This window comes from Calypte anna, chromosome 1 (assembly GCF_003957555.1).
Source record: "Calypte anna isolate BGI_N300 chromosome 1, bCalAnn1_v1.p, whole genome shotgun sequence".
NCBI lineage: Eukaryota > Metazoa > Chordata > Aves > Apodiformes > Trochilidae > Calypte > Calypte anna.
In genome coordinates this window covers 33,617,387-33,635,539 of record NC_044244.1, presented here as the reverse complement: position 1 = coordinate 33,635,539, position 18,153 = coordinate 33,617,387, and the positions used below count along the sequence as shown (strand labels likewise).

The 18,153-nt window shown below is 39.4% G+C and overlaps 1 protein-coding gene across 1 annotated transcript in view; it reads right to left on the bottom strand.

Moving 5' to 3' along the window:
* MSRB3 (methionine sulfoxide reductase B3) overlaps nt 1-18,153 on the bottom strand; it is an 84,747-nt gene that overhangs the window by 31,090 nt on the left and 35,504 nt on the right. The window contains 2 exon segments of the mRNA XM_030449589.1: nt 6,145-6,173; nt 16,805-16,882. Coding sequence (XP_030305449.1) covers nt 6,145-6,173; nt 16,805-16,882 — 107 coding nt within the window.

Here is an 18,153-nt window from a genome sequence, read left to right as displayed (position 1 = left end):
AGTGGATGCCCTATTAATGAGAACACAGATGGGATTTTTTAGAGAGACGAATATATTATCCAAAAACATCTTCAAAATAGAAATTGTACAAATTATTCACAAAGAGAAATTTAAGACTGTTGTGAATCCAATCAGGACTGCTGGCCTCCACTGGCAGATTCGTGTATTTAGCTTGTGGAAATGAACAGACTTCCTATTTAAACACCTTGACAGAAGAATCATGCCAAAGATAGCAAGGAATGGTTACCTCAGATACAAGTAAGACTGAACAGAAAGCAGGAGAAAAAGACATCTGCAATTGCAAAGTCGGTATTAGAACTGGTGACAAGAAGTCATTTGCCTCACCCAGGAAGCTGTAAAGCATCCCTATTCTTTGGTATTTCTGTTGGTTTTGCCACTTTTCCCTCTTACAGACTCTGCAAATAATGTTGGTTTTTAATCAAATACCCTGGTCATAGAGTGACCAACAAACTTGTCAAATGATTTTGTTACAAACACTGAATGTCTCTTTTCTTTCCTCAACCTGAAACTGCTCAGCCTTGCTAAGAAGAAATGAAGAACTGCTCTGTCAGAACCTGGTTGCAGAAGCTGACATCAGTAAAATTCAGGAATTGATTTGTTAATTTGAACTTTGGTCTATGATCCAGTTGATGTAAGTTTTGAGCAATTCAAGTTTCTTTTGGGGTTTCCCTAGTAGTGTCAATAAGAGATGCTCACTTACAAGATGCCTTTTGGTTTTCATTTCTTTCTTACTCAGGTGAAGAGTTCCTTGTGCTCTTAATAGCTGTTCTGATGACTTTCACACAACAGCACTGGTGACAGGATAGGGACAATCAGGGCTGATGGTGAGAGTTTGGAAATTCGATTGCTGAACATCTGGAAGTGAGGCCAAGAGGAATTTATGAAAGGAGAACATTTGACCACCCCCAACCTTATGATTTTCTTCAACTGTTCTCTAGCACCTGTGCCAAATCATGTAGCCTACCAAGTAAGTACCTCATAGGGTTCACATTGAGAAAATGACAGCAGTAAATGCAAGAGTTGAGAAAGGAAAGGATGGGAACCTTGATGGGGATAGTGAGGTGGCAGCATTGCATGGTGCTGAAAACACAAGGATACACTCATTCTGGTGGAAAAAAAGAGATGAGCAAAGAGAAGAAATTATCCACTATGAGACAAAAAAGGCAGGTGAAGGAAATTCCAGGAACTGTTGGCAGCTCCTTGACTTGCTTTATGTTTGGCTGCTAGGACAGATGGGATCTAACAATAGCCTGTGTGTAGCTGTCCCTCAGGACAGCCTCTAGCTGCATAGGCAGGTGTTATGGCTTAATTCCTGAGAGTAACTGGAATGTTTCCAAGGTATTGATGCAACCAGTGACATATCACATAGGTAAACTCTAAATTTCATTTAATCTGTATAGATGTATGTTAAAATCAATCAGGGCAACAGAATGGGTTGTGGAGATACAACTCCTTCTGAGAGAGGTGGGAAGCAAATGATGAAGAGTATGAAGAAGAATGATGAAGAAGTGGCACAGGTAATGATGTAGGACATAGCTACAGGCACTGTATAACCTTGGGCAAACTTCTTTCTTCTGCCAATTCACAGAGGCATTCCTACAGCATGGTGCCTCCGCAACTGCCATTTTATTGCACCCTGTGCTCTCTGACTTCCTCCATTCCACCATGAGTCACATATATATACATATATATATATATATATATATATATATAAACTAATCATATTGTCCAAGGATTTTTTCTTTCTTTTTAACACAGAAAAAACCTCAAATTTCTTCCCCTTCATGATTTCACTGCCAACACCCTCACCTAAAGATCACACGACTCACCTTCACACTGACAGGCAGGATCATCACAGAAGATGACCCCAAAAATTCCAACTCTCTCAGTAGACAGTAGGAAACTCACCATTACCATTACTGGTGACCAGTGGCCATGCTAAGGCAGTTGTTTGCAATTTTCTATGCTTGTTCTTTTCTTAATAAAGTGGGATTAACAGTGCTCAGTGAAAGTTTATGGAACTTAAAAATTCTTCCTGTTGCAGAAAAGCATCAAGAAGACTTATTTTTCTTTAAATTAAAAAAACCCTTTCATTAACTGGTTATTTCAATGTAATTCTTGCCTTCTTAAATTCTAAAATTTGCTAACCAAGTATACAGCACAACAAGCATTTAAAATGCTACCAAAACACTAATAATTAGAACAGAATTCTTTGAGCTGTTGCTTTTGTGGTGTACTTTGTTCCCTAACAAATTTTGAGGAAAAAAATATTTTTCCTACAACGATTTTTTTTTTTTATAAAAAGTACTTTTTTTTAATAACAAAACCCTATCTTCAGTGCCAGTGAAATTCATCATATTATGACAGGAAAGCAAAACTGTTTCATTTTGTAAGATTTAACAGCATGAATCTAACCCCATGGTCTCTGAGACAGGATTTCTGCCAGGTATAGACCTAAAAAGAACCAGCAGAGAAAAAGAAGCTTCTCAGAAGGAACTGCTAGTCAGGAGATGAAGAATGTTTGTTCCCTACAGATGTTATAGCTATTTATATGATAAATCCCAATCATCACTATAGGAATGTTACAGCCTTCTTTTAAGTTAATGCTTAACTTCAAATTAATCTTCTTTTGACAATGTTTGCCTAATATTTCAGTGTTGAACAACATTTCCAGGGTTACATTTACAGTGAGCCTACTGGTCACTTTTAAAGCTGTTTTCCAGACTCTGTACTTGCTTCAGAAAGTCTTCTTTTAATTTTTCAATGCTTCTCAAATATTTCTAGGAAAGACAAGTACAATCAGCATTGACAAATGCTTAACAAAGACACATCTAGTCTGGCAAGTTAACTGGAATGAACATGAGTGTTAATTTAGAGCATGTGGCAGGCTGTAGAACAGTTTCCTGGAAGAAAATACTCATTCTAGAATAAAATTACTTCATTCTCACATTCAATGCCTGAACTGTTTTGCATAATGTGAGATAAATGAGAACAAAGCATGCTTGTTCCAGTTTGCAGGATCATTGTTCTACTTAGGAATTATGGGCTGGGGAAATCATAAAGAAGTGAAGGATGTGAAAATACCTTAAGGTGTCTCCAAGGAACTCAAGGTTGCATAAATACAGTCATCAGTTTCAATTGGCAGCAGCCCTTGTCAAACCAATGCTACATTTACACACTTCAAAGGCCATCACTATGCAGACCAGGGTGCTACATAAGAAAGGCACTGCATTCCCTCATACCAGAGACAGATATTTTTATAAGGATGCCTCTTTGCCATCACCAATGCATCCTTCCACTCCCTGGCTAGACCCTGCAGCAAGAGGTTTGGGCTTATTGTCTGGTTCTGGATGGTGAGATTTTTAATGGAGAAACAAAACCAACAATGTTTTATTCGTGTGATACATGTTGATTTGCTCTCAGTAACTCCACTTCTCTGCTCTCACTTACTGGGAACAGAAGTGTTTTCACTACCTGACTATCAAGAAGAGCTTCTGGGTGGCAGAACTGAGCACCATCACTGCAAAGGAAAGGCTGCTGTGTGTTTCACAAAGACAAAGATTGTTTTCAGCCTTGGTGTTCCTGGCCATGAAATGCACTTTGGGGTTATGGACTTCCTGCGATTTCTTTTTTCTAAGGTGCCATTTTTGTTGTGTGCTTAATCTATTTTTCCTACTATCTTCGAACATCTATCTTTGGATGAAACACTGAAAGAAGAAACATAGATAAGACCAAGGTGTTAAACCTCAGAAGTTGCTAGTTCCACATGTATCATTTGAGGCAAAGCAATCCACAATGGATTAGTAGGTGAGATGCCTTCAAAACGCTGTCGGGTGACCAGGGTTCCATGGCTGAAAAGCTTGAAACCTTTCCAAACAAAAACTTCCCCAGGGACTTAGGGGAAAGGGATGACAAGCAGAAGATGGAAGTGAGATTGAGAAAAAGAAGAAATCAATCAAAGAAATTCCTCAGACCCAGACATTCCCATACTGTATCCCTGATGGTACACAAAGCACTTTGAAGTGGGAAGCAACACAGCACAGTGCTAAAAATCCCTGTTGACATTCACGGCACCTGCTGATGCTGACACTCAGCATAATGCTAATCACCTGCTGCAGAGAATTTGGGTGAACATCCAGAGAATATTTCGGTGCAGCAAAAAAAGTGGAGGCAGAGAAGACCTTGGGTCTTTTACTCCTCATTTACATTTATGTATTTTTTGTGTGGTCTCCTATAAACAGTTGTCACTTCCAAATCCTTTTACAACCTCTGTGTCCTCTGGCCTCTTGGGGAGACAAAACTGTACCAAGTTTTCAGAAGGCCAGAGCTCTGACCTTGTAAAGGGTAACACCCAAGGTGGGCTCTCAGGAGAGCAGGGCAGGGAGAGCAACTCTTGACCTCTGGTCTTTGGGCAGCTGGGGTTTCCAGCACCTCTGTATGAGAAATTAGAGACAACCTGTGCTTAGAGCATGTGCCCAAGCTTAAGGAAAGCAAGCCTATGCAGCCCACACTGATGAAAAGACAACACCCAAGAGCTCACACTCAACCTACAGAGTGTAATCACTGCAGACATCTACTGAGAAGTCATTCACAGCAGCTGCAATGGTGGCAAACTTACTGATGCTCAATCCTTTTTAGGAAAGACCATAGCCCTGCCTTCACTGCAAAGAGTGCAGCCCACAGAATAATGCACCCAACAAGAGAGCTGCTTTAAAAGGAAAAGTCAGAAAACTGTTTGCAGTACTGAAGTCACAGAAGTTTTGCAGAGAACATTTTCCCTTTAGCAGAAAAGTGACACATTTGACATATTGCTCCACACCACAGTCTTGGTGACTTTATTAAGAGAAAGGGGCTGATGTTAGACAATGTGCCATGCTATTCCTCCATGTAGAGCTGTTCTGTCAAAATCCATGAAACAATCTTAGCAGAGAGTTCATTCAAGCAATATCTAAAGCAAGTAACCTCAAACTCACAGACTAAAATCATAATAGAAGGAAAAGCACACAGGTGTACAAGGTGTAGGCATTGTCTGTTTAAATGCTTCCTGCTGTAGATTCCACGCCTAGACAGTTCAAAGGATAAAAATCTAATGTGGGGGGGGAAAAGCAGCATAATACTTTATATTTCCAAACCAAATCATGCTGTAACTGCAATAAAAGGAAACATGCTATTTCATAAATACTCTGATTAATGTATTGTAAAACTGGACAATTTTAAGCAATTATCATCAGTGCATTAAGCAAACCATACAGATGAAAACATTGGCCTAAATAAAAAATTGCCATGGTAATAACTAAGCGTTCTCTTCAAACTACAACAAAATTGTTTCTGAATGATCTTTTCATGCAATGGATATTTCAGCTAGTTCCAGGACAACAGCCCGTTCTTAATTTACTATTGTTTAACTTTAAGGAACACCCAGGAATAAGTTAACTGGATAAATAACAGCATGATATTAGGATCTCTGTTTTTTCCCCAACTGTTACCATTTGCTGTCCTGTGTTTTTTGTCTTGTTAGATACACATTAACCTGCTAGACTGACCTTCACTTCCCTTCCAGTCCCTACAACACATTAAAATTCTTTAAAAGGCAACTTGAGAGAGACTGCCTTTTGGTAAACCTCCTAAAGCGAGCTCTACAGACTGGTCTGGCATGCGTTGTGTACATGCATCTGTCACGAAAATTTGATGACAAATCATCTGTTTCCTGACAGATAGGCTGCACTGACTTCAAATTCCCATGAAGTGTCTTTGTCTACCAGGAAGAAAAACATTCTCCTTTAAAGGAGTGATCATTCTCAAACTTCAGTCCTCCGTTTGCTTTAGTCTGTATTATCATTTATCTGTATTATAATTTTTGTGGATCAATTAAAGCCTGTTGCAAGATACATCTTCCTGATCATCTTTTGGGAAAATATAAAGAAACAGGACTTAATGAAAGGAATGAAACCCAATGTTTCAGAGTAATAATGCTGTTTTGAGAGGGTGAGAAATGAAGATCCTTTTTAAGACTGACCTACCCCAGTATGTTTAAAACAAAACTGAACTTGAACTGATAAACTACTCTTTTGAGATTAACCTGAATAGTGTACATTCAGCAAAATGCTGTAAATCTAAACATACCTGAATTGGAGTCAAACTTTGTTTCTGACCTGCAAAAGAAAATAAAAAGACCATAACTTACAAGAATTGCTTTATGTCATAAAAAACCATTTGTCAGACTGATCCCCCAGCAAATACAATTTTTAACAAGACAGTCTACCTCTGTATGTTAATACTTACTGCATTTAAGAGTATCTCAACCCAAATAATAATCTTTATCATTTTATATATAAATATAAATAACATATATTTATATTTTATAATGTCGGTTTACAAAGATATTTTAAAAGACAAATCACAAAATCGACAATAAATTTAAATCAGGATTAAATTATATGTTGTGAATCCTGGAACGCAGTTGTTCCTATGAAATAAATATTGTTTTTATTAATTTCCATTTTTTGAAAAGTCATTAAGAATATTTAATTTATTCATGAATGTTTCCAATCTATTTTTTAAGCAGATACTGTTTCATTAATGTCATATGTATTGTATCCAGTGATCTGTACTTGATTGTACAACATCCTAGGAGGGTTTTATTTGTGTGTGTGTTCAATTTACTCACTCTGCACATAGAAATAAGTGGTTTGATTTTCTTAAAAGTGCAAAGCAGGGGGTGGGAGAAAGGGAGAGAGGAAGGGGTCCAGACCTAAGTTTTAACTTGTTTTAAAGTCTTTGCAAAAAGACAATGATGTGTGCATTATGCACCATTAGCTTTGGTCGTGCACTGCAGATTTTTCTCTCTCTAACAAGTACTGTTTTCTTCTAAGGGCTTAGCACTTAGCAAATGAACCCTATAACCTGTATATTTAATAAAAGGAAGAAAAAATTAGCCCTTGTGGGAACATCATGTTTCAGATATAGGTTAATAATACTTGTAAATGTAGAAGCCTTTGAAGATCTGAATTCCACTGTGGGAAAACTTAAGTTGAGTAATTACTCTCAAGATGCTGCTGATGTGCTGTCAAGCAGAATTAACCCTATGACTAGGCCTATCTTGACAATCTGCTATAAGGCAGCATTGTCTATATCCACCTCGAGCTCTCAAACCAATTAACAGGCATGTTCCAATCAGATTTATATTGCTCACTAACAATCAGTTGTACACATGGCCATGGTTGTCACAGCAGGACACAAGGTCTGACCAGCAGGAGACCTGTTAAAGGATGTTACGTTGGCAGCAAAATGCATTTCCCCAGAAATTCTAAGGAGGAAATACAATGTTGGATCCTTTTACATTGCATCACAGAAGGGACTGTATTTTGAGAAGTTACAGTCCTTTTGTTTGTTTGTTTGTTTGTTTTCCAAAAATAAATAACAGAAGCTCCAGAACAAACTGTAGATTTATTTTTTTATTTTCTTCTTTTCTTCTTTTATTTTATCAGCTTGTACATCCAGGTATGTGTAGAGGTATTTTCCATGTGCTCTCTCTATATTTTTATCATTGGTATTGTAATCCTGTACCAAAGATCTGTGCTACAGCAAACAAATATTGTATCAATCATGATATAAAAAATGAATATGTTCACATTGTTAGTTATAGTTAAAACATCAGAAAGGCAACAACTCCCTTCTCCCTTCCTGCTCATTCTCCACCTTCCCCAGTGTTCACCATCTTTCATGTCTTAAATAGAACTCTAAGGGGGGGGAGGAGGGGAAAGATAGAAGGGAAAAAACCCCACAACTTAGCTTCCTAATTACTATTTTTAAACTACCACCAAAAGCACTGACCAAAGAAAGTATGTTGCTGACACCACCACCACCATTTGGCCAGGGCAGCAGCAGAGGCTCCTGTTGGGTAGTGTATTTCAGTTGCTATTTACCTCCAACAGGATAAAGTTCTACCCATGCACCTGTGGAAGGTAATTCTGGTAATTAGGGGGAGTTCCACTGAGTTCCAGGTAAAAAACAATCAATATTTTATTGACACTATTCTCTGCAAGCTGCACAGTATCTGTCCAGACTGTTGTTTCTTGCTCATAACTGTATCAGCAACCCCTTGCTACCTGCATAGCCACATATGAATCTTGCACTCTCAGTTTGTGTCTCAGCACAATCAGTTCGTCGTTGCCTAAATTCTAGATACTTGATATCAGTTCCTCAAAACAAAGACCCTGGTTCTCAGCCTGCATGGCTTGGCATGGACATTTGTGTTGCAACTTGTAGCATCAACAAATTGGCACAGGGGCCAAGATGGCAGAGAGTATGTGGGGAGGAGGGTCACAAGGGTCACTGGGCACTGTAATGAGTACCAAATCTCCAAACAGTCATAAATTACTGGACAACAAATCAGGAAACTGATACAGGGCAATAAATGAATGGAACTTTGGCAACAGCAGAATAGCTATGAAAGAAAAACACAGCATGGGAGGTAGTGCAAGGAGCCACTGAGAGGAGGAGGGTCACCTACGTTATGGTCTCTGTATCAACTTGGGAAAAATAGTGCAGAATTTAGGACACAGTATGACAGAAATTGTTAGGGGCCTTAGAAAGGCACAGAAAAAAAAGGGAGGAAAGCAATGAAGCATCTTTGGCATTGCAAATAAGCAACAGATAGTAGATGTGAGGGAAGTAGTCATATAGAAAACAGTCACTTAAAATACTTGAAGGAATGATAACACTTCCACTAATCTCAATGGAACCAGCAACTTTCCCCGAGGTCTTCCAGTGTTTGCACCTTTTTCTTGAGAGCATGGTAGACAAAGGTACCATAAACTAATTGCACTAGGTGTTAAAAATATGCAAATAAAAAAGACTAATAAATATGATAAAATTAAATGCTGAAAGTATTTTCCAAAGTGAGGTCCTGCTGCACACAGAAATATTCACTCTGACTCATATACTTTTCAAACATTGTTATCATTGCACATACTCTGATAGCCAACCTAAGTGCCCTGCCAAACAAGATGTGCTTTACAGAGCCAGGCTGACTTTACAAACTGTCTTTTATTATTTTTCACACCAACAGAGCAAGGGAATACAAACAGAGAATATTTTTCTCTATTTTTGTATGGATTTTCTCTACTTTTGCCCCACAGGAATCCTCCGAAAATCAAAGAATCATTCATAAATGGAAAGGAGTCTACATGTCTCAGGAGAGCAAAAGGATAAATATAAAATGCTTCCCATTTCCAGCTGTGATATGACTCAAAGACATACAACACATGGCAATACGAATGACAAGTAGCCCATCTACCAACACAATATGCACAATATTCAAGGAAATAGTGAGCTACTGGAAAGGTTTAGCTAAGGACAAGGTGCCACAATACTTTCAAAATCCCAGATTTATATCACACACAAACAAAACCATATATGATGATCACTTTACTGCAGAGAGACACAGGATTTCAACCTATTCCTTTCAAAAGGCACTGTAAGCCAAATACTGAAGAAGAGGAATGGAATAATAGCAATCCTCATGTTTTTACAGTGTGAATTTTCAACTACTGCATTCCAAAGTATAAATGAAGTGTAGTTGTTCAGTGCCACATGGTATGGCATGACCAGACACACTAGAACTGAAGCTAACACAGATCTGCTATTTGCCAGTGAAGTGGGCTTTTGGCAAGGAGAGGGGAAAGAGGATCTACTGCAGAACCTCTACTGTTGTGTTACAACTGCCTTTCCTTTCATCCTTCCTGAAGTCTCTCTTGGGTTTATTCATGTTTCGTTAAAGGTCAACATTGGGAACAGCCTTTGAACGTTCCACAGCTTTATCACAAAGCACCTGATGAAGCCTCTGCAGTTCTGATCCTTTTTGTTTTTTCATTGACTCCTCTCAGCTTTCTTCCACCTTTGCATTAGCAGTTTATACCAGGTTGTTCCTTTGCCAGGTTTTGCTCCAAGGATGCTCAACTCAAAACTGATAGTGGCAGACATTAAAAATAACACTTCCTTCTGAAAAGGACTTTGATTGGACAAAGATCTATTTCAGCTGTAAAGATGATACATGCACCTTTGGTACATCTTCATTTTCAAAGAACTGTATTCCATATTTCCATGGGCAGTTTTCTGAGGAGACAAGGATCTAGTAGGCTCATGATGCAACCCAAGCCAACCAATACCCTGCCCCAACTGACTAAGCAGAATAAAATCATTCCTTTCTCTTTTCTGTTTGCCCCCAATAGTACAGAAAACACTGAGTAGGAGTATCAGCATTCTTGGTTACATCATTGCTAATGAGCTAAAGAAAGCCAGGATAGAAATGCTCAGTTATGAAATACTCATTTATGTCCCTGGACACCATGCTGGTCTGTATCATGTTCATATGAACCAGTAGTCTCTCCTACACAGGACCTGGGCAAACTGCAGGGGAGGCTCAGGCCAGGGACCATTTTGCACAAGATTGATGAACCAGGTCGCTCTGCTTCAGAGGACAGGAACTTAGGCTAACAAATACAAGCCATGTCTTTTTCACTTGCCCTTGGGGCCAGAGAAAATGCTCTTGCCCACTTTATTTTCAAGTATGGACACAGCCCTTCTGGAAAAAAGATTATTAGAAGCTGTTACTGTTCTTATGAGCCCAAGCTCCAAATAACAAGGGCAAGATTCCAGAAAGAAAAACGCAGAACTATTCCAATGTAAAAAATAATAGCTGATGTAACTATCTAGGAATTCATGAGACCTGCACCATCGAGGAACTTGAGAAGCCCCTGAGCACTAGGAACCAAGTAGTTCTTTGGGCAGCAGAAGGAGCTGGGATTGCTGCTGAACTGTGGCCAGGGAACAGATCCTGTGGTGTTTAAGGTGGCAAAACTACTCACAGGTACTTCCCAGAGCTGGATATTCATAATACCTCTCTCCCACCCTCATGTGGATTCTCTGTTATAATACAATAATACATATATTATTTGCAATAATATTCTGTGGTATAATCTTACAACAGTTGAACTCTTTGCTCAAGCCTCCCCTCAGAGAGGGCTTGAATGTGATCCCTCTCCTGATTTCATGAAAGTTTGAAGACCTTAGTATCTTTGAGGTTCAATAGTAACTCCCCTGCCAAATTTAGCTGAAATTGGCCAGTAAATTAAATGACACAGTTTTATTATCAGGAAAAGATTGACACACAGACAGCATGATGCTGTAAGCCCTACTTCCTTAAGAAGCCTGGTTAAAGATGTATTTTTATAATCGTGCTTTCCTAGAAAAAAAGATTGATTCATTGCTGATGATGCTGAGACAGTTTCTGCTCTGCATATTGATGAAAAGCCAAATTCAAAAAGAGCTTTTAACATCATGTTAGTCATTGAGTAGTCTCTGGCTGAGTTCTGTCCAGAGTTTATTTTAATGTGAGAGCTACAAATAAATAAATATAGACATCTGCAGCTTCCACAGTCATAATCCATAACAATCCTTCCTGAATTTTATTTCAGGTAGACACATACATTGTAAAGCATAAGGCAGGCTAAGTCTAGCTGAAAATCAGTTCCTCCAAGGAGGGTGACTGATAAATAGTCATTAAAAAGCAGTCTGGTTTTCAAACAAGGCAAATTACTTAACAGACTTCAAAGTTTCTAAAGAATTCAATGAAATTCTACAGGGAAAATATGAATTACATGCTCAGTAAAATCAGTGGAAGTTATCTATGCATTTCTCTAGGATTATGGAAATCTTGGCATGTATTTCCTCTTATTTCTAAGTACCTTCAAGGATCTGCAGTTCAGCCACACTCACGATAAGTAAATCAAAACAATTTCACAAGCTTGTCTCAATGAGATCTTGAAATTTTTAAAACATTACATTTCAAATTCCCTTTTCCTTCTTTCTTGAATCTTAAAGCATTCTCCTAGGAAATCTACATCAATACTTGCCTTTTGGAAAGAATACTTGCTGAAATGTTCTCTGCCTAGCAAACTATGAGACTCCCCATATTCCTGTACTTGTTTTCATTGATGGAGATGGTAACTCTTGGAGAACACAAGCAAAAGGAAACCTCAGGTTTGCTGTTTGTACTGGCCTGTAGCTGGCAGTCTTATCTGACCTGCTCCTTGCACAGCCAGTGACCTTGGCCTGCAGTAATTCAAGCAGCACCTTGCTGCATTTGTGGGCAGGAACCAGCTCAGTACAATAGAGCTGATCTACTGAAAAAAACAAGACCAGGTGGCTTGTGGATTGAGCAAAAAATTTGTGGTTTGTGTTTTCCAAACTTGCTCTTGCTCTCCTAATACCTAACATAAAAATCTTTACAGAGTTCATTGGTTATATGAGGGTAGTAAAATGAACATTCAACACAAGGCAAGAAGCTGCCAGTTAGAGGATATTAAAAACCACCCAGGAGATGGTTAGGAGTGCAGAATCATTTGCTATAGTGACTGCAGCTCCTCTAGGCAGACTTGCCAAGCATCTAGGGAGCAGAGCTGTTCCCTAGGAGCCCTCCCAGCAGCTCCACCCATGGGCAGAATTGTGCTGCTCTTGCTCAGAGGATCTCTTGAGGACCAGGGGGATAAAGTCCTGTTCCAAATCATTGCAGAAATCAGTAATCACCAGGTCAAGCTCCAGCAATGGCCCCATGCTACAACTGTGAAAAGGTGTACACAGCTTAGCACGTTTTCAGCATTCAGGTAGAATGAGAGATGGGTTCAATGTTCATGTGTTTTCAGATGTGGAAGATGCCATGGGCTGCATTCATTTTAGTGAAGAGACTGAAGCTAATATGGCATTTATACTGATTATCATCCATCAGAGGTAGATGAAAACTTCAGATTCTAGATGGCTGTGAGGAAGGCAAGCACTTCTGTATCTTCACTTTTGGTGAAGCACTTCAGAGTGCATAAGACTTTGTCATCCAGAAGTGACATGGCAGACCTGAAGAAGAGGCTGGTTTCAACCAAAACCTGATTAAGGATATCAATGCTCAGTGATAACAACTTCATTGATTAATTCCACTAGCCTTTTCTAGGGGACCAAAAAAAAAAAAAAAAACAACCTGCAGAAGTTCTTGCAGGTTTTAAGACCTTCAAGCTTTTTGGAGCTACATGAGATCTGTTAAAGATCTGAGTTTTGATGAGGATTGTTTGTTAATCCTGCCTGCTGACTGATTCCTACGTTAGCAAGGGGTAACTTACTGAAAAAAAAATTTAAACAGAAGCTGTTGCTTTCATCATATGAAATTACAAGTTTTGTGAGAAAACTAAGAGTCAATCAGAGCAGATGAATTTGCTTAAGCAGTTCTATTAGATGTGATTAGAGATGCTATGGGAGTTGGTTCATATGGCCCTCCTAGACGGACAGCCAGACAGTGCTGAATTATCATTTGTCCTGCTCAAAGTATATAAAAACTAATAAGAAAGCCTAAAGACCATTAATTAAGCACTCAGCACAGGGGCAAAGAAATTTCTTGTGTAGATGTAGCCTGGTGACTGATTCTTCCCTTGTGTTGTGAAGACAAGAGTGGTACAAAGCTAATGGCAGTGCAATATTGCAATCTGCTTTTCTCATGATTTGCTTTGGGATGTCTGAGAGATGTTGAGAAGACCTGACACAGTTCCCTTGCACATGTTCAGAAGAGCTAGCACCATTACCAAGAATTCCATGCAGGAAGCAATAAAGGCTGTAATGGGTGATTTATGAAGCCTTGGCAATTCATTCCTTGGCCCTAACAATTGGAAACTGACAAAACAATAATATTTCTTTCTTTAAAAGGAAGTCATTCTCCCAGGCTTCCCAGTTCCCATCTATACCACACCTTTCCCACACAGCCCTGCAGATGGTAAAGGACACAATGGTGTCCAATACGGAATAAATCCTTTCCTATGACACTATTGTGAGTTGCCTTGAAAAATTAAGAGTGCAATCTTGCAAATACACTCAGCCACTAGAAAATATTGAGCTTCTAAGTGGTGCAGGTGATGCTCTGTGAACTGATAAAGAAATACAGAACCTTGCAGCAGCAGAGGTTGTCTAGAGAAAGGTGGGGGGAGCAGGACTGCTTCTTTTTAGTGCTTCTCTTAGCCTGCAGCTGGATTGGAATAAGTGTAAAACACAACCACATAAAGGCTGGCTTGCAGAAAAAGGAGGTTCTTGAGATTCATTTATTGTTTCTCTCATTTATTGCTTTCTTTAGGCAGCTGTACTGAAATGTAGGAGATGTCTGGTGTAAAAGTTCAGGGACTGAATAATTAGATTCAACAACATGATTATAGATTTTATGTGTGAGGCACCTTTGATTGTGGAAAAAGTTAAGCATGTTCTCCATAAAGCTTGGGAGGTTTCTTCTAACACTAGTACAAGTAGGTACATGAAGAGATGTTAAATTCCTAATGGTTTCTTTTATCTTGCCTGTGATAGAGACAGAGTTCTGTTTTAAAGACGGACCAAAACCCAGGTCTTTTATCTGAAGTGTAAATTCATGTGTTCCCTGACCTTGTGTGTCACATGGTAATGAAACAACGTAAATCAGAAATGTTAAAAGTTGAAGTTTGTTAGTATTACTGTTGAAGCTCCAGTCTCTTTCCTGGTTAAACTGACAGGTCGATAGCCCAAATATATATATTTACAGATTACAACCACACAAAGAAAAAATATTAATGGACACCCAATGAGAAACAAATGGAAATGCAAGTTTCAGATTACTATCTGGAAATTAGGAAAGAAAAACAACCAAAAGATAACCCAAAACTCACCACTAAACCAACCTGCCTTTTAATAGGGGCAGTGGAATCTCTTTGGATTGTACTACCACCTTACTCCCAAGGAAATACTTTGGTGACTTTACACTCTCAGGAAAAATTAGTAAATAGAACACATTTTGCATTTTCTTATGTTTCCTTCCCACTCTTCTAGCTTTCTGGGCTGAACCAGTCATCAAGATACAGGGAATTATCTCCTTAAGTTGAGTAAGACATTATATACTGATATTTTGGGGTCAGCATGCAAAACAAGATGGACCCCTATGAGCCCTACTCCACCCTTGGCATCCACTTCAGAAAAACTGGCTGAATTTGATGTAGAGCAGAGGTGGCAAGTGCACACAAAGCAACACAAAGACTTTGGGGAGACTGGGCTAAGGTCAGTCCAGCCTTGGGACACAATTAGCAAGGTGATTTTCTTCAGTCGCCCACTGGCCTGGGATTTATTAAAGATACAAAAACAATTTCCCTCTTTACCTCTCTCTCCTCCATAAAATCCATGGGGAGTCTCAAAGAGAATCTGAAAACAGGGACATTTCCATATAGCTCATTTCACACAGAAATCCAACTCATTAACTCAAAAATATCAAGACTAAGCCAAAACATACTGTGTAGTTGAGATAATCACAGGAAAATCTCATACTGCACTTTTTCCCCATATTAAATGAATTGTGAAGGCAACTGGAAACCAATTCACATTCATTTATGTGAACTACTGATGACCAAATCTCACCCTAAAGACCCTACTCTTTCTTCAGCAGAAGACAGAACAAAAGCCAGCCTTGAAGGCAGAAAGTGAAGTTCTGACTCCATTCACTTGCCAAATTATAATTCAATTCAATAGAGACAGGACTTTCCCTTAAATATTTAGCAACAGCAAGCAGGGGAATGTCAACATGGCAGAGTTTTCAAATCCCCCACTCTGTACCCTCAAGCCAAGCACCAGAGTAACACAGGAGATGAGAATACTGCATTGGCTGAGTTCATAATGATCTGCTTTCCAGCCCAAAGATTCACATTTTTTACTACAGTTTCTGCAGGTAATCCTCCTAACATAAGGAATGAAGATTCAAGCATAACAGAGATAAAGTGCTTCTTTCATCTTTACAGACAGTCTCTTGAGAACAACTATCACTGCTACATCTGCTGGCTCTGAAGCTAAGTCAATTTTATTTTCCTTTGTAACGTATTACTGACACGATTCTATCATTAGCACTATCCTGCTTCATGCTGCTGTAAAGGTAACTCTTCAAGTGAGAAGTCTGAGTCAGAGTGAGCTGAGGGAAAAACAAGCAAAAAAATTACAGCCTTCATCAGAACGAACACAAGCAACCAGTAATCAGTAAAAAACAGATAAACAACAACAGAATCCATGCAGAACAATGCAGTGATTGAGAGAATTCAACCAGAACTGCTTCTAGAACCACACTTACAGCTGTAATTCCCACAGTACTCCTAAAGAGCATTTTTCATGGAAGACATTAAAGTTATTTCTTTTTATAATCCGTGCCTCAGTTCCTAACTCAGCTCTCCATGCATGCTAATTGTGATGCAGGAAAATTCAGTACGTAATGCAGTTTTCCTTGGTCTTGTTTTCTTAACTTCTTGAATTCTAAAAAAGCATCTTTTTTTTTCTCTCCATTATCGGAGACAATGCTCCAGCAGCATCACCACCTGGCATCCAGATCTTAAAGCTCCCTATGAGTAATGGTAAGAGCCAAAACTCATATATACCACTGTGGTGAAAGACTGTGTTACAATTACTTGGCATGACCGTATAAGAGGAAGAGGAGAAAAAAGAATTACTACTTTTTACAGTCAATTACTTGCTTTACCACAATGTTATCTCACTTATTTACTAAATGTTTTAATCTTTACTGTAAGACTAATTTTGCTATAGCGTTATTTACATCGCTTCTCATGTATACCATGTCAATTTTAATTACTTAAATGATCTTATACAAGTATGTAAATACTAGAAGATACACAAGATTATGCGGGGAGACAACACAAAGAGACAGAAATTTCACAACTATACTTAGGATACTCACTTGAACAAAGGAGTTCCACAGACAACACATTTGTATATTCCTTGAGCTTTATGATGTGTGTACTCCCCCTCAAAGGCACTGGGAAAAACAACAACACTACATTTTAACAATAAATAATGGAAGTGTAAATCGATGTGTTCCCTGACCTTAAAGCTAAGGCTTTAGAATAAATGTTAGAGAAAAAACCCACAATTTAAAAGTTGGCAGTTGTTTTTTATTAAAGGCAGCAAATAAAGCAGGCACAGGAAAAGAGGAACGCCTTCATGAGGGTGCCTCAGGTGTCACGCATCGCGTTGGAGGAAGTGACTCGTCCAAAGGCCCAAAGGACAGAATGACAGCATCAGAAGGGGGAAAGCTGAAATCTTCCCGTGTTTGGCTAGGGAAACGGGAGTTTTTGTGAACTGGGATTGTGTGACGTGTAGCTCAACCCACTGTGCTTCTCGAGGCCTGTCAAGAGGAAAGGTGGCAGCCCAGCTGCCCAGGCTGAGGCGAGAGGCGCGTGCGTGGGTGCTGCCGCTGGGTCAGGCTGCCATGGGCTGCCAGGGCCACAGAGGCATCGTAGCTGAAAATAAAATAATTGGTCCACGATTTCAAGCTGTGTGAGCCTTATATTTTCAGTTGAAAAGCAATATTACAGCTTTAAGGGAATATTTTTCTAAGTTAACAATCTAAAAGGCTAGGAGGTCACTCATCTAATACAAATCAGCTGCGCCAGCCCAACAAAAAGCCTATGTGCTCGGCAGCTTGTTTTTATTATCCTTTCACCCTTTTTATGAGGTCCAATTTTTTTTTTTTTTTTTTTTTTTTTTTTTTTTTTTATAAACAGGATTTTTAAGAATGACCTAATCTCCGATTGTTTGTGTGCATTAAATCACGTTGTTGGTCCCATACACAAGAGTGGGGAGGGTCTGGGGGGAAGCCCAGTCTCCCGGCAGAGGCCAACGTCCCCCTGCCCCTCTGGAACTGGGGCAGGGGGATGATGGGGACCGGGGTGGAGAGGGGGACCGTCCTCCCTCTGCCAACTGGGCCACCGGAACGTGGTGCTGGTTCACCTGGGACCCCACGTGCAGCAGAGAGCCCTTTCGGGTCATGACTGAACACGAGCAGTTACATCATTAGTGCGTTTGGAGCAGAGGTGAAGTCGGGGCCTTACGCCAAGCTCAGTGGTACAAATTGGACAACAAAAAAAGGCTAGGCCTTGGCAAGTTACCTTCATGCTGGAAATCAGCTGAGAGAGAGACTTTACTTGCTAAAAACAGCCTTGGAAGTAAGTCCTTTTATTTTTCTTTTTCCCCCCCTCCTCCAAGACTTGGGGCTGGCTTCCAGTGACTAAAGCCATGTGAGGGCAG